General features: G+C 45.3%; 1 protein-coding gene across 1 annotated transcript; it reads left to right on the top strand.

Annotated features, from left to right (window-relative positions):
- The first annotated feature begins 1,836 nt into the window (after nt 1-1,836).
- LRRC8A (leucine rich repeat containing 8 VRAC subunit A) lies at nt 1,837-20,911 on the top strand. Its single transcript, XM_058818470.1, has 4 exons — nt 1,837-1,876; nt 3,193-3,318; nt 11,868-14,031; nt 16,770-20,911. Exons 3-4 carry the CDS (start codon nt 11,875-11,877, stop codon nt 17,043-17,045), a joined length of 2,433 nt encoding a protein of 810 aa, XP_058674453.1. The 5' UTR covers nt 1,837-1,876; nt 3,193-3,318; nt 11,868-11,874; the 3' UTR covers nt 17,046-20,911.
- The last annotated feature ends 47 nt before the right edge of the window (nt 20,912-20,958 follow it).

The raw sequence follows: 20,958 nt of genomic DNA, 5'->3' as shown, positions 1-20,958 counted from the left end.
CTGGGGAAATACCCCAGCTTGTGTTCAGCTGGAAGCTCATGCTGGGATAACCATAGTGGCATATTTTTTTGTGGTATGTAAATACTTCAGCGTGGCAATGGCTGGGAATTTCCCTTTGGGTGAAGCCTTTTGTCATTTTGGAAAATGAATTTCTAAGTCAAAATCCTCTCAAAAACTTCGTCCTGCAGGCTTAATATTATTCGAGAAGGGAAAGGATAAGTGTAAGGTCCTCCTGCCACGATCCTGCAGCACTGCCCGGGCCTGGGCTGTGGGTGGTAGCCGAGCTCTCCCTCAGTGCTTGAGGGCTGATAGCTGCTGTAGTGAGGTGTTGAGAAAATCTGCCTTCTCTTCCCTCTTCCTTTAGTGACAAGGCTTGACCTGCACCCGTGAGTCAGGTCGTGTAAGTCTCCTGAATACTTTCTGTCGCCGTTTCACAGCAGGAAAAAATGAGCCATGGGGAAAGGAAGCGGCTGCATCCGCTGTGCCAAAGGTTCCCAATCCCAACGCGACACCCCTCAGGCATCCCTGAGGTGATTAAGCAGGAGGGAATGTCTGCAGGGAGAGGAAAACTCAGCTGTCTAGATTTCTGTTTAAATCAAACACTGAAACAAACGGATGGAAGGAAAATTTGATTCTGTAGAATGTTCACATCAGACCTGGAGCTTTCGAATGGCTCAGTGGCATTTTTTCCTGTGCTTTCTTTGCCCTGTCCTCCACTAGCCTTGTACCTTCCCTGATTGTTGTTTACCCTTGAACTGAACTAGTTTGATTAGACATATTAGAAAAAAGCCAATTTGGCAGAAAAGTGACCAATTTTCTGTCAGGTCCATGAGTTGAACTGATTCAGGGTGGATATGATGACAGAAGGTCCTGCAAGGAAAAAGATGTGAGCACGGAGGAGTAGGGAGGAAAAAGGATCGACAGAAACCCCCAACTTCTCTATCAGGATTCAGACATTATATTGGTCGAACAGTATAATGAAACTTCACCTTAATGCCCTCTTGAAATTCAGCAGAAATTTCAGGATGAGGTCAGTGATGTAAAGGACACATCTGACCTTGTACTTTTTACTATGAAACTCAAAGAAAGTTAAGACCTTAGTTTTCTTCAGGTAATTTTAATTTAACAAATGCATTGGGACATGAACAATTCTTAACTAGCGTTGAGTTAAAAAAAAAATCAGCTATTGCACTGGGCTGATAAGAGTTTAATGCCCTATGTGCTGGCACTGGGATCCCAGCTCCTCTGGTATAGGTCCTGTGCCTGTGGGTACAGGAAGTTGCTAAGACTTATAATATTCCTAGAAAGCCACAGATGCACTTTATTGTTCCACACATCACTGGTGTAGACAAGTTAAAATTGGCTGCACTTAACCACTCAGAACTGCCTGCTGTACACCAATAAAATTACAACTAATGCCTTTGAACCATCCTTTATTCATTTAAAAAGAAATTGTGCTGCACAGTGTTCTCCATTACGTCAGACAAGTAAAAAATAACTACCAGTGAATCACTTTTTTCAGGCACCACAAACTTTTCAGCAGCTGAATCCTTTCTGTTCCTTTAAGACTGGCTCCATTTTAAGCGCTGCCCGGCACCAAGATGGCGCCGCCGCCCTCACTCCCCCCCGCTCTTCCCGCCCTCACTCCCCTGTGGGGCGCGCCCTGCACAAAGATGGCGCCGCACCCCTGTCGCCATGCCCACCCCCAAGATGGCGGCGGGACGAGGCGATGGTGGCAGCGCCGGCCGGGTGAGGTCAGATCCGGGGCGGGGCCGCTGCGGGCAGGGCGGACAAAAGGCGCCGGAGCGGCGTAAGGGAGGGTGGGCGCCGCGGGCAGGTGGGTGCGCTGGGTTCCCGGCACGGCCGCGGCGGGCAGGTGGGTGTGCCGCGCTCCCCTCACGCCGCGGGCGAGCTGTGGGGACGCGTCCCCCTGTGGGGTGATGTCCCGGAGGGGATGGGGTGAGACGCCGGGTCGGGGGGGGCGCGGCTGAGGGGGCTCGGAAGCGGCGAGCAGGAAGGATTTGCTGAGTAATTGGGCAGCGGTTCGGAGCCTCCGTGTGCCGCCGTCCCTGCTCTCACAGCGCCCGGGGCAGGGGGGTCCTCGCCCCGTCTGTGGGGTGAGGCAGGGCCGGGCTGTGCGCAGTGTCCCCCCAGCGAGGGGAGGACGCCGCTGTTCGTTACCTGCGGACGGAAGGGCGGTGGGGTTTATTTATATCTCCCAGAATATGTGTTTTTATGTGTCCGGAAAGCCGCGGTGGAGTGGCGGGGGCTGGTGCCGAGGTGTGCGGGGTTGAGGCTGGTACCCATTGCCTGGAGCGGGGAGAAGGTCAGAGAGTCCTCCCGGTGCTGCCTTTGCGGCACTGTGGTACGGCTAAAATGCAATAGCTTTGGTTTGCAGGGTGTTGCTTCAAAATCTGTCAGTCCGAATGGTAACTTGGGGATCAAGAGGAATGAACCCTAGGATATCTTCAGTATTATGCGGCTGGACTTTCTCCCACTGATGTCTGTTGTTTCTCCTTTCTCCCTGTTAACACAACGCTCTCCGATGTTCTGCAGCCCTCTCCTACATGGCTGGGAGGCTGGATGCTGGAGAGATCCCTCTAAGGATCTGCTCCCTTGCCTGTTTTCCCATGCCCCGTGCTGACATGCAGGAAGCACGGAAAAAAACCCCATCCCTGTTGTAATTTTTGTTGATGGTGCTAAACTGCTTCCACTTCAAGAAGAGCCGTGTTGTGAGTGAAAGGGGCAGTTGCTTGGATCTGGAGTGGTTAGGAGTGTGGTCTGTGTTTTCTGATACCTGATAGTTACATTTAAAGTGGATCAGGCTTTTCAGACTAGAAATTAGGCAGTAAAGTCATCTCTTTCCCCATCTGACAATGATTTGTTATTCTGCCTCTACTTGTGTAGCCTTAGTTGTGATAATAGCATTCAGCATCTCTTTTGGCTTGGTCTGCAACACCTGCTTTTTGGTAACTTCTGTTAGAATCACAGATGCTGGAAATTCCTTCCTGCTGAGTTTTACTTGGCTCCTAGTGTTCTTGCCATATTTCCAGGTATCAGCATGTCCCTTTCTGGCTCCCAGTGACCCTCTGAGTTGATTGTTGCTTCTTAGATACTGTTTGCGAGCTTTTACATGTCCCTCTGTGATCTCGATCCCCCTCTTTTTTGCTGATAATCTGTGTTTCATTTCAGGGAAACTGTTCCCATGGCTTGTGGGGAGTGCAGCGGTTCAGCACTCGCTCGGGATCCAGCAAGTAGGAATATCAGCCACTTCCAGCACAGAGAACTGACGTGCAGATAGCAGAACCCTGCTGCAAGGTGAGGGCTCTGGGCCAACTCTGAGTGGTCAAGCCAAAAAAAAAAAAAAAAGGACCTTGCTTAAACATAGATGCAAAGCACAGTGCATGAGATAATTGATATTGAGGGAAGGTGGAGTGGTGGTATTTAATTGTGGTGGTGTTAATTAAATTCTGGGTGCCCTTAGCTTGGAGATGACAAAGGAACCGAGCCTTGTAAAAAGTAGAATATAACATTATATAGTCACCTATAAAACTAAATCCTGGCCACATAAACCCTGACTTGTTACTGCACTTAACAGTAAATACAGAGGCTGCCCGGTAAATGTTTTGGTGACTGCTGCCTGGAAGGAATGCAGCTGAGAAGTAGGAGGAGCTGTTGGTTTGGTGGGTGCCCTTCCATTTCCCGTGGGCTGATGTTTGTCCTCCTGTGGAGGCGTCTCCAGGCAGCTTTTCCCAGCGCACTCACCTGTCACCTGTGTGGGTGTCAGTTGGGCAATGACAGAAACCAGGTGCAGGAATCTCCCAGCCTCCTTGGTTCTGCACTGGGACAGTGATTAAAGGCATTGCAGAGTTCTGTGCCCATCTTCAGGATGGGGAATTCTGTCCAGCTTGGCTGTGTTCTGAGCAGGGATGTGCACTGTGTTCATTTCAGAACAGAAGAAACCCCTCAGGCTCATCTGGTGTTCTGGCAGTTCACTGACCCTTTTCTTTTTTTAACTTTGTCATGGTATTTGAAAACTCTTTTAATTCTTGTAGGTCAGACAACATGCATAAATATTTCCTTAAAGCATGCCAGAAGCCATGTGTTAAAAGCTAATGTTGCCATGCTTGAGATGTGAGTGCCTGAAGCCTTCCAGTGATGACTTTCTGAAGCTGGTTACATTATAGTAGCTGCTGCAGGCAGTCAGGAGAGATGGTCTGTGGTTTGGGGGTCCCTTGTGCTATTAAAAAAAAAATAAACAAGCAGTGGAGGTCACATGTATCAAATTATTGCTGTTTGATTAGAGCAGGCTTTTTAGAAGCCTTCATGTGCTTTTTCCAAATGGTAAAGAAGGTTTTTGTTCAGTAGAGTACTTCAGAAGCAAGTGTTTTTGTATTTAACTGAGCTTAACTGGTATCTGAGAAAATAGAGGGGCACTGTCTGGTGAGTGGTGCTGGAGAAGGGTTTGTTAGGATTTCTGTGTGGGGCTCATTAAAGTGAGGGGGGCTGTGCACATCTATTGTTTTGGTGACAGTTAAAATTCAGTCTTCAGTTGCCATGTGGTGAGTCTCCCTTTATGAATTTTTACAAGTGTTTTCAAACCCAGCCTCAGTTTAGGCTTTGCACATTAATACTGAAGAGACATTCAGCAGTCTACATGCTTTGGAGAATGTCTCTTGAATGCTTCCAAGCAGCTTTTTTCTTAAACTGTTGATGTGGTGCATGTCTTGTATTGCAGCTTGAAATCCAGTTCCTATAGCTGGGTTATCTCTGCCCTTCCTACTGCTGTGAAACTGCTTTTGAAACTGAAAGGTGAATTCAGTCCTGACCCCCTTGCTGAAGTAACAGTGCTGCCCTCACCTTGTGTACCAAACATTGTTAACATGTGCTATAAAATTACCTTGGCAATTCACAAAGCTCCTCTAATGACTGCTGCTTCTGTAGCTTCAGCCTACTTCTGTGCACAGTAAAGATGTGTGCTGGTCTAGTTAACAGATTCTCTTTTAGAGTTTTGGTTTTATCAGGCCTTGATGATGCAGGGTGAGGTGGTCTGTTTTTTATTAACTAATACAGTCAGAAAATGTTCTGAGCTGGAAGTCACAGTTTTGGAGCTGGTAGTCCTGAGGGCAAGCCCTGTAGGGAATGTATGAAGAGGTACTTGCTCCTCTTTGCTCAGACTGGGACAACATATTGGTGTGCTGATAGTTGATGTCTTAATTGTCTTGCATTGCTCTGGTCTGTATTGTCTTTCATCCTGACTGGCTCATCTCTTGGAGCTTGAAAATAGCTGTGGTAACACCCATGGATTTGTGCATGTTGTGACAGTCTGTCATCAATGAATTAAGTTATCCTTGCTTTTACTCACTTGGAATTTATTGTTGACTTCTTATCTGCTGTTAGTTATGCCAAAGCTCTGCTCTGTCTACCCTTCCCACAGAGAACTGAGAGCAGCTGGTTCCTCGAGCTCTTAGTGCTGGAGTTCAGTGCTGAAGAGCCCCTCCTGCATCTGGTGAGCTGCTTGGAGCTGGTCTGGTTTCCTTGAGTAGTTACTAGCAGAATTAATTCAATCACTTTATCAGGCAGCACAAGGGACTGCTTCATTGTGTCCTGTTGGAGGCAGCCAGTTGTGCTTTTCCAAGACAGGTTCAATGCCCTGTCCTTGAAGCATTTTTGTTATGGCAAAGAGAAAATTAATTTTGGATAGGAAGCCTGTGGCCATGTACATTCATAATTTATAAGCTGACACAGCCATTTTGCTCTGGTTTACATCAGTGTTGCAAGTCATCTGATGGACTTAAATTTACAACACCAGCACACAGTCCCTGCCCCAAGTGTCAGTGATGCTGGGAACTACAGACTGTGCTCAGTTCTGTGCAGCTGGGGGAAAACACTGTCAGGAGGCAGAAAATGTGGCAGGCCAAGCTGAATCTAGCATGGATTGTTCTGGTGGTGCAGCTGTTCTTCCCTGTGCTTGTCAGGACACGTGTGGCTGTGTGATGGTAAACAGGAGCTGTTGCACTAAGCTTGAGACTGACAGTCTTGCATCTGACAGAGTCAATTAATGGCTAGGTGTGAAGGTGATAAAATACTACTCCAAATGTAGGTGGATTATTCTTTTTAACTTCAATAAAGACAATGTGATGCAGTGGATTCACTTCATTGTGCTATGTCATGTGGCTTGGGTGGGGCTGAACGTTGTGAAAACCACCTTAGCCTGCTTGCAGTGTTGGGTTCATTGCCTGTTCCACCCTGTCAAAATGATAAATGACCCTTTTAACTTGACATGGAGTCATAGAGTGGTTTGGGTTGGAAAGGACCCCAAAGATCATCTGGTGATCATGTTCATTTCTCTGCCTCAGAAGATGTTTTGTCCTACAGGAGGGTTTTGTCTTTTTAAAGCAGAAGGGGCCTGATACAGGAATAATGGTTATCTGGGCTTTGGTGTCTGGCTTCACTGCTGTTTTGTTCTAAGCAGCAAAGGACAAAACAACTGCAGTTGTTCCATCTCTTGTCTTGGGCTTTTCCAGTTGATCATGTGGCTGTTCTTGAGCTTGGAAGGTTTTCTGAGGGGTGCCTGAAAGCAGCTCTGTTTTCAGCGTCCCTTTTTTCCCCCCTTCTTAATTCTGCACCTAGTAAACATGGGGGAGGAGAAACATAAATTCCCAGTCCCATTTCTACACAGTAAGCTCTTGCATTTCCTGGTTTTTGAACAAAGAGCTCTGTGTCATGCCCTTCTTTAGGATTTCAGGTGGCAGCTTGCTGAGGAGGGAAGCTCTGCTCTGTTGAAAACTTACTGTAACGTGTTGTAGCGCGTTAATAATCAGGCCTGTAGTCTTGAAAGCATCACGGTTTTTATTTCCTCTATCTACCTCTGATGCTGTCAGCACCTGAACAATTCCCTCTTTCTCTGGGCTTCTGAGAGGTAAGAAATTCTGTCAGCAGGGTTTGACTTGTGCTTTGCAGTCCACAATTTAAAATGAAATCAACTGATAATTAAAATATGTGTAAGACGAAACCAAAGGGTTGCCAGATTCAACATAAAAATTCATCCACATCTACTTACCCAGAACTGTGTTGTGAGACTAAATGTGAGGATTTTCTTAAAATCAGGGCTGTTTGTGCAGTCTTCTATGTGTCTTGAGGTTGTGCATATAAGTGTTTTCTGGCCAATAGCTTTGTTAGTAACAGAAAGGAGGAAAGAGGAGGCTGGATCAAGTATTCAGTGATGATGAGTCAAGCTGACAAACTGGCCAGTGAAACAGAACAGTGATGTTGTTTCTGTTCCCTCTGTCCTGAGCTGGATGTGCTGGCCAGCAGCTGCAGGCAGGAATTTGAAGTACTGTTCAGCTAGGTGTCTGTTGACAATAGGTCAATCTTCAGTTTTTGGAATTAAATGTTTTTGGATAGAGGAATTATCAAAATCAGAGAATAGTTACTCTGTTAATTCATGTGGTTTGTGGGAAGCATTCATGCTCTCAGCTCTGTCAGCCTTTAAGAAGGTACTTGCTGCTTTTATGATGTCTGTCAGCTAGATGCATTTAATCTTGTTTCTGACTGGTTTTACTGTGTAGGTGTGGTTTGTTCAGAATGTCCCTGTTATTCCAACATGAGTGATTATCTTTCTCCTCCAGGTGTGTTTGGTAAAACATAGGATTAGTACTTGGTGATGCTTATGGTTGGCTGGAGGCTGGGTAGGTTTGGCAGGCTGGTTATGTAAGTCTGGAGCTGCTGTTCCTTCACTTGGGACAGCCTGTTCAGCATTAGTGGGGAGGCTGTAGGTTTGTGCCCAGCAGGCTGAGGCAGGGATGGTCCCTGTTGGGATGCAAATCTGGATCCAGGTGAATTTGCAGGCCCTGAAGAGGTTTGTAGTAGCCAAACATGGAATGTGTAACTATTTCCAGGAGCATATTTATCTTGGCTGTATTGAGCCTGTTATATAACAATGGGGCTTTAACATACAGATCTTTTACTGAACAATCTCAGATGTTGCTGCTCTCAAATGACCTGAGGTGGTTCTTTATTGGATATAGAGAAGCTCAAAGTAGTGTTGCTTGATGTAGCTGAAACCCTCCAATGTAAAGTCATTTCTGAGGGGGCAGGGGTGGGGGGACTGCTCAGGGACTATGTGGTAGATGTGGCTGGTAAGTTGAGAGGAGTTTGGACAGAAGTTTTCATGTATCAGCTTATGCAAGTTTAGTAAAATCAACTTATCCTTAAGCACTCTCTCAGAATCTCAGTATTGATGACTTCCTGTGGCAGAGGAAACTTGCACATTTGCCTGTTCCTGAGCTCCAAGCGGAGGTTCTGCCATTTGAAGTATATGTGAAAGAGCTTGGACCCTTCTTCACCAACACTGCCCTGACACTGAACTTCCTTTTCTGTAGCTGTTTTTGTCCATGAACTCATTCACTCAGTTCAGGTGTTCTGTGCTCAGCCCTTGGTGAGGCTATGTGCTGGAAGTGACTTGGCAAATAAAGCTTCTTCACAGTGAATATTTTGCTGCTGAGGTACCATCCTGGAATCCAACTCTTAAAAAGAGCAGAAGCTTGAAATCTCCTGTGTTCTGGTCCTGGAGATCTTTGTTTGCTCTTGGTCACAAGGGAGGTAACTTTATTTCTGGCCAGCTCTCTTCATGCAAGAATTGTTCCCAGTCCTATGCCAGAGTAATGCCCTCCATGTAAATCCCTCTGTTCTACTGCCCATGTTGGGGGAGTTGGTGTTCCAGCTACCTGTGTGTTTTCTCCCTGTACAGTGGTGGAAATCCCAGTCCTTGTGGGAAGAATCCTTCTGTGCATGGGAGACTCGAGTGACAGAGATGAGCCCTGAGAATTTGACCTTTAGTCTGCTGTTGTCATCCACCCCAGCAGCAAAACTGCTCTAACCCAGCATGGAGAATATTGCAGCAAGAATCGTGCTCTAAAATCATTACAGGATGGAGTTCACAAAGTAAAGATGACATTTGATGACAAGATGATCTCCTGATGTAGAACCATCAGGAGTTAGAATTGAATTGCATGCACAGGGAATCTGGTGAGGAGGGATGTGACTTTCCCCACCTACTTTTTCACGTTTTTGCTGGGGAGTTTTCCCTTTCATTGCAGATACTGGGAATAAGGTTAGATGAGACAGTAAATTCCAGCTCCTGCAAAGGTGGCCCCTAGTTTTATTGTTCCTCTTTGGGACTGGAATGAATGGGGTCTCCACTGCTGCCAGAAGTGGGAATTTTCTGTCAATGTTCTTTTCTTCCCCTAGTGCCCCTGTCATTGTTCCTGGAAGGCAGGAGATTTCCTGCTCCACCCTGTTAATTGCTGACACTGAACTGTAATAGGTTTCAAGGGATGCTCATGATTTTTTTTAGGTGTCTTGTAAGTGCACGGTGTAAAGGGGGATTTCCTACCCCATGTGACTGGTAAGCAGAACTAGGGAGCCAGCTGTGCTAATTTCTTTTTGGTTTCCTTCCTACATATCCTGAGCTACAAATCAAAGTGAGTAAAAGGTTCATTTCTTGTGGGAAAGAATTAGGCATTTTCTGGATTGAACAAATTGAGTAAACCCACATGTTTGCGAATATCATGAGACCCCAGTTCCAGAAGAGATCATCCCAGTTACATAATCCTTCTGTGGAGGGTCTGATATTTCCTACAAGTTTGTCTACCAAGAGGGAGGAAGCAGGAAGGACCTTTGAGGACAAGTAGTATCAAGGCAAGAGGAAAGAGATAAACATATTTTTCCCCTTGATATGGAGTAGAAGGAGTAGGTTCTTTCATGAATAGCTGTTTATAACTGCTGGATTCATTTCAGGTGTTCTGGTGTGTAGAGAGAGTTTCTGCTTTATCCTGCAGTTATTATTTCTGTAGTACTCACAGACAGCTTTTCCTAAACGTACCTTGCACGTGGGCTCTCCTCTCCCTGGGGCAGATGTATTCCAAGGAGGAAGCTGAAATGCTTTGCCTAGGGCTTGCAGCAAGGCAGTCACAGGGCTGGGAGGGAGGCTTTCAAGGCCTTGTCAGTCTCCTCTGGCTGCTCAGGTGCTGTCCAGAAGAGGTTCAGCTTTGGCTGCTCCCTCCCCTGTGGATGCACAATTCCCCTGCCCTGTTTAGTGCAGTTCCTTCTGCAGAGGTGTGTCAGCCACTTCTCTGGGGTTCTACAGGACATTTTTTTCCTCTGACAGTGCTCTACATCACTGTTTTCATCCCTTGTTTGTGATTTTGCTGGTTGATCATTAATAGATTTGCTGTTCCTTGTTTTACTGAATTTGTAGAACAGGTAATACCACTTTTTCCTCTCAAAATTACCCCCAAAAGGAAGTGGAATTTCCCCAGTATGGCTTTTGTGATGGAATAATGTAGTGTTGGACCTGGATGGGCAGAAGGAAAAATTTTACTTCAGGAACAGTTTTCATCTATCAGTCTACCACCTGTAATTGCTTGAAACTTTCCCAAGCAGCGCTGAGCCAAAGCTGTCATTTGACCACTTATTGTTGTAAACAGCAAACCAAATAATAGAGTTCTGTATTTAGTGTCTCTAGGGAATGTGGTGCTTTCTGAGTTCACATTAGGAATGGCTTTCTTTACAGTTCAGTGATGGAAGTTAATTTTAAATAAAAACTCGAGTTCTACCAAAGCAAACAGTGTGGGCACCCCTGCCTTGTCACAGGAGGCTTTGTCCCAGTCAGTGATATTGAGCTTTTGGCCCCCAGGACTTGTTGGACTGTCTGTACAAATGAAATCTTATGGCTTGGGATAGCGTGCTTGAAATTTTTTTTCTCCTTTATACTTGAATTGTGTGAGTTTGAAAATGACTGAAAGACTAATGCTTGTCTTCTTGCTCCTGAACTCTGCTAGAAGGATGCTGTGGTGTTACTGCTTTTCCACTGTCATTAGAATGAGTTACAGTGGCTCTATGTCCTTCTGAGTTACCTGTCAAATAGGGGAATTTTGTGAGCTCCATTATCCATGGATCAGTCAGGCTTTGGGGCTTGTTGAAGAGCCTGCTCAAAGTTTCATCTGCAAGTCTGAAGGACAGAATAAGCACTGCCATCAGGCCTGTGCTTCCCAGAACCTTTTGATTTCCTTTGTGACACTTAAATCCCTGCTGGGATGAACTCTAGGTTGATCAGAGAAGCAAATTCTTCGAAGTATTTTTCCCCCTTCCTCTGTTTCTGAAGGAAGGCAAAAACCCAGCTGCTACAGCATTTCAGTACTGAATTTCTCAGAAGGCAAGTAGCTAATCTTTCCTTGGAGAATTAACATAAAGGAAGGAAGCCAAAATTACTTAATTGGAAAAGTCATGATTTTGAGCAATGTTTTTTCTCTTTTCCAGCTTGTTTTATGAATGTCATAAGGAGTTGCATCAATGAAGTGGTTCTAGGAAACATAACTGTGTTGTATGTAGATATTTTTCCTTGTCCCTTCTGCCATATGCAGAATTTTATGTAGAGCAGTAACAAACCAATTATAAATATGGTCTGTGTGTAGATTTTATCACTTCTAACAGTGCTGGCAAATTCCTTCATCCCTGAAATAAAATCCCTGGATAAAACAGTAAATTTCCAAGTACTGGTCTGGTCAAGGGAGTTAAGTCTGCCCTGTGAGCTTTCTTTGAGTGTCTTACCCCACAGACTGCTAACAATAAATACCAGTTCTGAGGTTTTGTGACAATTTGTCTGTCAGGGAAGACTGAACAAATGTCACCGCCTGGGCTATAGCAAATGACTCACAGGCAGCCTCATTCATTTGTCTCACAGTTACTTGAAATTGCATCTCAGCTAATCCCAGTTTTGCTATGCCAGCACTTAACATGTGTTTTCTCATGCCCTCTTGAAGAGCAAGACAAAACTCTCTAAGCTGTTTCTGGTTTGCTTCCAGGTGAATCATGATTCCAGTCACCGAGCTGCGCTACTTCGCTGACACCCAGCCAGCCTATCGCATCCTGAAGCCGTGGTGGGACGTGTTCACGGACTACATCTCCATCGTGATGCTGATGATCGCCGTGTTCGGAGGGACGCTGCAGGTCACCCAGGACAAAATGATCTGTTTGCCCTGTAAATGGGTTACCAAAGACTCTTGCAATGACTCTGTCAGGGGATGGACAGTGGCAGCCCCGGAGCGTCCCTACTACAACACCAGTCTTGTTTCCTCTGCTGATTCGGGGCCTACAGGGATCCGATACGATCTGGACCGGCACCAGTACAACTATGTGGATGCGGTGTGTTATGAGAACCGTCTGCACTGGTTTGCCAAGTATTTTCCTTATCTGGTGCTGCTACATACCCTCATCTTTCTGGCTTGTAGCAACTTCTGGTTCAAGTTCCCAAGGACCAGCTCCAAGCTGGAGCATTTTGTGTCTATTTTGCTTAAGTGTTTTGACTCTCCATGGACAACGAGAGCATTGTCTGAGACAGTGGTGGAAGAGAGTGATACCAAACCAGCATTTGGAAAAATGAATGGCTCCATGGACAAGAAATCCTCCACGGTCAGTGAGGATGTGGAAGCCACTGTTCCCATGCTGCAGAGAACAAAGTCTCGAATTGAGCAAGGGATTGTGGACAGGTCTGAGACTGGTGTCTTGGACAAAAAGGAAGGTGAGCAAGCCAAAGCACTCTTTGAGAAAGTGAAAAAGTTCCGTACTCATGTGGAAGAGGGAGACATAGTTTATCGCCTGTACATGAGACAGACCATAATAAAAGTAATCAAGTTCATTCTGATAATTTGCTATACAGTGTACTATGTCAACAACATAACGTTTGATGTAGACTGTAAAGTGGACATTGAGAGCTTGACTGGCTACAGGATGTACCGCTGTGCTCATCCTTTGGCCACTCTCTTCAAGATCTTGGCTTCTTTCTACATCAGTCTGGTGATTTTCTATGGTTTGATCTGCATGTACACACTGTGGTGGATGTTGAGGCGGTCACTCAAGAAATACTCCTTTGAGTCCATCCGGGAGGAGAGCAGTTACAGTGACATTCCTGATGTGAAAAATGACTTTGCTTTTATGCTCCATCTGATCGATCAGTACGACCCCCTCTACTCCAAGCGCTTTGCTGTCTTTCTGTCAGAGGTGAGTGAGAACAAATTGCGGCAGCTGAACCTCAACAATGAGTGGACTTTGGAGAAACTACGCCAGAGGATCACCAAAAACTCTCAGGATAAGCTGGAATTGCATCTTTTCATGTTGAGTGGCATTCCTGACACAGTCTTTGACCTCATCGAGTTGGAGGTCTTGAAGCTGGAGCTTATCCCTGATGTCACTATTCCCCCCAGCATTGCTCAGCTCACCAGCCTTAAGGAACTGTGGCTCTACCACACAGCTGCCAAAATTGAGGCCCCAGCCCTTGCCTTCTTGAGGGAAAATTTGAAATCTCTCCACATCAAGTTCACAGACATTAAGGAGATTCCTCTTTGGATTTATAGCCTGAAGACACTAGAGGAGCTTCACCTGACAGGGAATTTGAGCGCTGAAAACAACCGGTACATTGTCATAGATGGACTGAGGGAGCTGAAGAGGCTGAAGGTGTTGAGAATGAAGAGTAACCTCACCAAACTGCCACAGGTGGTGACAGATGTTGGTGTCCATCTTCAGAAGCTTTCCATCAACAATGAGGGCACCAAGCTCATTGTCCTCAACAGCCTTAAGAAGATGGTCAACCTGACAGAGCTCGAGCTGATCCGGTGTGACTTGGAGCGCATTCCTCACTCTATCTTTAGCCTCCACAATCTGCAGGAAATAGACCTGAAGGACAACAACCTAAAGACTATTGAGGAAATCATCAGCTTCCAGCACTTGCATCGTCTCACTTGCCTTAAACTGTGGTATAACCACATTGCCTACATCCCCATGCAGATAGGCAACCTGACCAACCTGGAACGCCTTTACCTGAACCGTAACAAGATAGAAAAGATCCCTACCCAGCTCTTCTATTGCCGAAAGCTTCGGTACTTGGATCTCAGCCACAACAACTTAACTTTCATACCACCAGATGTTGGACTTCTTCAAAACCTGCAGAATCTGGCTGTGACAGCCAACAGGGTAAGTGAGCAAAGAGCTAAGCTGCTGTGTGAGGAAATAGTGCTGGCACTTCTGTTATCTGTGTGATTAAACATGCTACAATGGTCTGTGGATACAACTGGCACTGCTTTTGTAGCTCTCTGAGGGGTTTATCTAAGGCCAAACATTGCAGATAGCTCCAGGGCAAGCCTGTCTTCCAAGAGTCCTTGTCCTGTTGCATTTCTTCTCTCAACAGTGAGGCTGCTTCCAAGTGCCAGTTAGAGGCTGTTTAGAAACCCTGGAGGTCAGTTGTTTCTCTGCAGTTGGAAGCATGTAGTCTCTAGATTGACATTGATTTTGGGCTTAAAATGGACATCTGAGGAACTGTAGTCTTAATCTAAAACTATGTGTTTAAACCTGCCTACTTCAGACATGTACATACACTGTGGGAGCAGCCATGTAGGGAATGCACATCTGGCCTACAGCTTTCCTTAGAGTAGTTTGCATTTGCAGAGAGTGCTCTGTAGTTTGGTCTTGTAAACATGTTCTTTTTGTTTCAGTCTAAGTGCAGAGCAGATAAGAGAGGATGGCCAAGTGTGCTCTGCTGCCTGATTACCATAAGATGTTTCTTGGCTTTTGTTGGAGGGTATTTATTTGCTTAAAGCAAACTATACCCATATCTAGTTCTTTGTTTCTTTTTTTAAGACTAAGGAGACTTCATTTACCATATGTGACAAAGCTGAAGCTTTCATTCATTCTGTCTGCAAATTCCTGGGAGACTTTTTCCCTTTGAGTTTATTATCATCTTAAGTTGAAAGAGCCTCTAACACAAGTACAAATAGACAGATAATTAATTGCTTCTGGTTTCTTCTGGGACCAAGCAGGATTGTCTGGAGCAGTCCTAGTTTTCACTGTCATGTATCAAGATCCTTCCCACTATTGGCAAGATCTGTTGCTGGCTGAACACTGCCAGATTGCTTGTGAGAGACACAGAACAGCTTTGGCTTTTCACAGAAGTGCTCTCAAATCAAGGATTTAATTTCTAGTATATTTCAATATTAGAGAGGGTTCCTAAAACTCCAGCCATAAGTTGAGGTTAGTGTCTGAAAGTTTGTGCCTCTGCAAAGGGCAGACAAGGAGCAGTCATTCAGCAGCTCCAGCTGAACATCTGCTCACTGGGGTTTCCTGGCACTGGAGGATTATGCATCTGTTTATGTGGGTGGCTGAAGCTGTGGTAAACTTTGTGGTACGTTACTGTTTAGAACTCAGATACTTCTGCACCATTTGCCTTCTGGCAGCCTTCCTAGCACAGCTTCCCAAGGGTTAATCTGCAGTGTCCTCTGCAGTTTTGGGGTGGAGCATTTCTTGGATGAGTGGAGTTAGAGGCAGTTCCATTTCCTGCAGCACAGTGTGGCACCGCCCATTTCTCTCTGGAAAAAAACCCCAAAAAAACATGAAACAGGAAAGCTGGAGCAGCCTTTGCTCCAGTGGGTTCAGAAACAAAAGGTGGTGAGGACCCCATGGAACAGCCAACCTGTGCTAGGTACCTGGGGAAGCCAGAATTACTGACAGCCTGGTTACTCCCAGTAAATGATGACAGCAAGAAACACAAGGATTGGTAGACTGGCACTTTCCTCTCCTAGTTCAGCAGTGTTAGTAAATAGAGACTTCTGGAGTTGGCTGGCACTGCTGTCCTGTCCTGGAAAGCAGGCTGTTCTAACACATTGCTTCCTTCCTAAACCAATACTTGTCCCTCAAATAACTCTATTATTTTCAAGAGTCTGTGATCATATGTTGCTGTTTGCAAAACACTCCAGTACCAGTAACAATGACTGCATTGAATTGTCTCTAATTGGTCTCATTTCATCTTGGCTTTTTCTTAGGTTGCTCCTCGTTCAGAATGGATTACAGGCTAATTTAGCACAAATGATATGCTACATAATTTGAGTTTAAAGGAGTCATGTTTGCTTTTAAAGGCAAACTATAGCCTCCAAGCTGAGACTTTGTATTAAGGGGAGGATCCTGAGTTGCTGCATTTAGTTTCTAGCCTAGTGTTTGCTAAACCTTAGCCATAGAAAGAAATTCTTGGGGAAGACAGGACTATCACAAGGATTTGCTAGAAATAAGGCTTACTAAATTAATGATTTGTGGTTACCTGAAGGTGGTGCTGGGAAAGCTAACAGCTGCTGACTTAGTTGTTGTTTTATTTTTGGCACTGTAAAAAATCCCTGCGACTTGGAGCCTAGAAAGTCTTTGCAACATTTTGTAGCCCTATGGAAAGGATGGAAGAAGATTCCTGGTTCTCAGGGCCAGGAGGTTGGGCTGTAAAGTGACAGATATTACACAGGCACAACTAGTAGTCCTGATTAAATCCAGTCTTTGTTCAGTGTAATGTCAATGTAGAACGGCGTCTTAAAGCAAAGGAACAAAGATCCAGTGACAGAATTAAGGATTTGGGATGGAAAGAAGCCAGTACAGATGAAAGCATTCACAGTGTAGCCCAGCTGTGAGCAAGTTTCTGGTCCTCTAATCCTGGAGACAACATCTGCTTTAGCCACCATCATTGGTGATCTCTTGTAACTAGTGCAGTGTCTGAAAGAGGAATCCGTACAATCATAGCACTGGGAGCACCCAAAGCAGGAAGCTCAGAAAGCAAGAACTCACTCAAGGGAGAAGTGGATGATTGAAAATGACTCTGTAAACCTTGGAGCTTCGTGTTGGCTTGTTGGTCACCTGTATCCGTTGGTGACTTTGCCTATGATTGGTTTCTTTTGTTTCAGATTGAGAGTCTCCCACCAGAGCTGTTCCAGTGCAGGAAGCTGAGAACCTTGAACCTGGGCAACAACGTGCTGCAGTCGCTGCCGTCGCGCGTGGGAGAGCTGACCAACCTGTCGCAGATCGAGCTGCGCGGGAACCGCCTGGAGTGCTTGCCCGTGGAGCTGGGGGAGTGCCCGCTGCTCAAACGCAGTGGGCTCGTGGTGGAGGAGGACCTGTTCAACACCCTGCCCTTGGAAGTCAAAGAGCGCCTCTGGAGGGCAGACAAAGAGCAAGCTTGAACCCCTGAGAAAAGGGGAAAGCCTCTGATCAACTAGAAGGAAGCAAAAGGCCATTTCAGTCCCCTTTGACCCAGATGCTCCCCTTTCTCCACTCCAATCACTATCAAACTGGCCAAGGAGTACTTGACAAACATGACTCTGAATGAGTCAGCTTCTTGCCTCAGATGCAGGATGGGGGAGGCTTGGGATCAGGATGAGGATCAAGACAGATTAATTGGCCTCTGAGCAGGGCCCAGGGGGAATTAGAGGTGTTGCTGTTCTTCTGAACAGGAATTGGGGTGAGGTGGATGGTGCTGGAGAGAAGAAATGACCTTTGAATGGAGGAGAAAATGAATATGGGGATTGCTGCATTGCTCCTAATAGGGCTTGTATGTGTCAGGGGCTGAGGGAGTCGAGTGTCCTGCAAGCAAAGATCAAGAGACAAGGAAACCTCTTGAACCTCCATCTCTGTGACAGCTGGACTCAGATTCAGTCAGTGAGCCCCCAGACTGGGGTGGGATAGGACACAGACAGCTGATTTTATCTAGATGCTGGCATTAGGATTTGGGAGATAAACATCTCGCAGCTGCTTGAAGGCAGAATTTTTTTTTTTTTTACTAATTTTCTTTCCCCTTTGCACACTCCCCACCTTCTCCTCTGCCCCTGGAGAAGGAACCAAACCTTTAAGATTGCACTACTGTAATGGTTTCAAGTCACTTTCTTGGGTGAGTAGATCACAGGGTCCTTCTCCAGCTGATGTCCTGGAGGCACTGACACAGTTCCAGAGCTTTAGCCTGTTCTGAAATGGATGGTTATAGTGCAGGTGAGAGATCTGGATAAAAAGCAGTTGGACTGTCTAATCTACTCTCTGAAGCATTGAATTGCTTCTGGCTTTTTAGTTCCAAGTTACTTTTTAATTGCTTTTATTTTGTTGCATATCAAGTAGAAATGTACAACTGGCCAGTGTGTCAGGGGCTCTCATGGGGCTGGAGAGGAAATTTGGGCTTCCTCTGCACCTCTTGTCCCCCATTCTGCCTTCCCCCAAAATTAAGTTGTTAAATTAAGTTGTTGAGTGCTCTGCCAGTGTTTTTCATGGATGCAGTCTAGAGAGCTTCGTGATTGTTCTCTTCTGTTGTTCCCCTCACTTTAACAGCTGTCAGTTCCTGTTACACCTCTTGACCTAAATAGGAGGCTAATGCTGATTGAACCTGGTGCTGGGAAAGAAATCTTGTCCTCTTGTTTGTTCCTTCCCTTTTCATTCCCTCAGTGTTGAGGAGAATGAGAATCCTCTGTGGACTGAGCTCTTCTGACTTCCTGAAACAGAGCAGCCTTTACTGAAACAAGTTCAACCTGTTTGGTGGTATTTGTCAAAAAAAACCCCTCAACCTTCTGGGCTGGCAGAGGTAGATAATGTGTAACAGTTACTGATTATCTTGTCCTTAAGGTGGGGTGGTTAAGATGCCTCCAGGACACAAAGGTTTTCATTTTTCCATCAGAAGGAAGAGGAGGCACCTGGACCTACAGGTCCTGCTTGTAACATTCTGCATCAGGTTGGCTCCAAGGTGCAGTGCTGCAAGCTGGGGGATGAGAAGTTTGGAGGCCTCCCATGTGTACAGAGGGGGAAGCTCCATCCAGCTCCAATCTGACAATCTGCCAGGAGTGCCCTGGCTTATCACCTGGCTTATGGTGATCCCGTGGATGCTGGGGCAGTAAGGCACAGTGTGGCTCTCTTCATCAGATGTAAGATATGAAATATATACTAAATATGCTGAAACCATGAACAATGTTAACTGGACTCTGGATTTATTGATGTTCAGATGCTTAAATAAAGCTACATTAAAATCAGGAGATCGGTTTATAAAACTGCTTTTAAGAAAAATGTAAATCTTGCTTCCCTTAGTGCATTCATTATGAAACATCTAAACAGTCCAGGGGATAATATAATTAAATCTCCATCTGGGAGGCAAGGTACTGTAAAAGCTTTTCTGGCTTCTAATAGGGTTAGTGTCTTGAAATTGTGTTAGAGCTGGGGCCACAGCTGAAAGGATGGGGAAGGACTGATGTTGATTGGATTGTATTTGTATTTGTCCAAGCATTCTGGATCACAGAAAGGACAGAAATTGTTAGGTTTGCTTTGTTTCCTGAGTAAAGCAGGAATGGCTTCAGGCTTAGCTACAGAAATGCTGTTTTCCAGTCAGTTCCCTGTGGTGGATGTGGGGGCTGTTTGGATGCTAGGAATGGTGGGTGCTTTTTTCCTTAGTCTGTGCTAAAAGATAGCACTAGAGAATAACAGCCCCTGAATGGAGATATGGACTCTGTTTGCTATTCAAGGCCACTGGGTGACTGTTTTATTACTCATGTGTTTTAGAGCAGGAAGGGCTGAAAGGGCAAAGCACCCCTGGGAGTTTCACCTGGCTCACAGGAGCAGTGAGATTTCTCCAGGATGCCTAGACTGGAGATGAGTGCTTTGACTTTTGATTCCAGGTGTGGTTTAAGTTATACAACCTCAACTTTGCACAGCTGGATTAGAGTTTCTATAAACAGCTCCTGACAGTATGCTGCAGTGCTTCTAGAAGCTTGCAATGCTCCTGAACAGCTCTGAGTCCCAGCAGGATGGGTGAACAACAGGCTGTTCTGCCAGAAGGGAGGGACTGCCTCCAGCTCCAGTGCTGTGCTCCTGCTGCTTCCTGAACAGAGACTGCCCTGGGCCTGAGGTGTGCAAAGCAATTGTAAGACAAGCTGGTAATTGATCATGCATGAAAATGCCAGCTTTGTGCTGCTTTTGCAATAGTCCAAGCTTAACTCTGGTTATGGCTGTTAGGGCTTGAGAGCTCCCTGTGTGGCAGAATGGGGATGAGCAGTCTGATAATGTTTTGTACTGGACACACAGAGTGACACAAATACATTGTCACTCTGAAAGACAGCAATATGCATTATTCAATGTCTGATATGTGCTGCTTGGTCTTCCAGAGTATGTCTTGTATGATGAGATGGAAAAAGCTTTAAAACTTCCAAGGATAGGATCTAGACCATGAGTCCTGTACATGTTTATCACTGAGGACTGCTGCAAAACTCAACCCACAGCAGAGCGAGTCACTTCCCAAACTTTTCTGGATTGCTCATTCTGTGAGGGATGTCCTTACATCAACAATCCATCCTCGCTTCCAAGTATTCAATCCATGAATATTCTGTATTTTCCTTCAAGTTTCCATCAGACTGAAGCTTAGGGGGTTTATTTCTGAGACAGATCAGTGCATTCACAAAAAGCATTGAGTTTAAGCAAACAGTCACTGCCCTGGTCAGTGTCTTGTTCTCCTGACAAGCTGTTCAAAACAGTTGCAAACCAGATTATTTATTAGCTGCTAAGCCAGACAGCAACTTGAATTAAACCCACCTGTTTCCTTAATAGCACTTCTGAGCTGAACAAGTTGTTGGAGATCCCAAGGATGCTCATCCCATTTTAGGATTGAAGGTCAGTGACATGCACTTTACCTTTCCTGCTAAATACCCAAAAAGTGATAAGTTGCAATTCATTATTTTGAACCAGCTGAAAGGCAAGGAATACAAAACCTATTAAATGTGTAAAATTGTGCTGTACCCTGACACTGTGCACTGGAATGTTAGCTGAAGCTGTTCTGTGTTTCAGATTGCTTTCTGATTTTGTTATTTGATCCCCAGTTAATTTAGCAGCTGGAAGTATTTTACTCTGTCAGTCTGAGTGGTTAAATAGCTGTTACAGGTATCTTTCATGATGTGCTGTTCTTTCATATTAATTATCACTTCTTTTTAATAGCCTACCTCATTTTTTATTTTTTCTTATTACCATTTATACACTCTATTTAGCTCACTCCATTTTAATTAAAGTTCTTGGTGTTCATTACTGCAAATAGTATTAAGTGGCTTTCTGTTGCTGATCCACATGAAGTCCTCTTCT

This window comes from Ammospiza caudacuta, chromosome 21 (genome assembly GCF_027887145.1).
Source record: "Ammospiza caudacuta isolate bAmmCau1 chromosome 21, bAmmCau1.pri, whole genome shotgun sequence".
In the NCBI taxonomy this organism is placed as follows: Eukaryota; Metazoa; Chordata; class Aves; order Passeriformes; family Passerellidae; genus Ammospiza; species Ammospiza caudacuta.
This window is presented reverse-complemented; position numbering and strand designations above follow the sequence as displayed.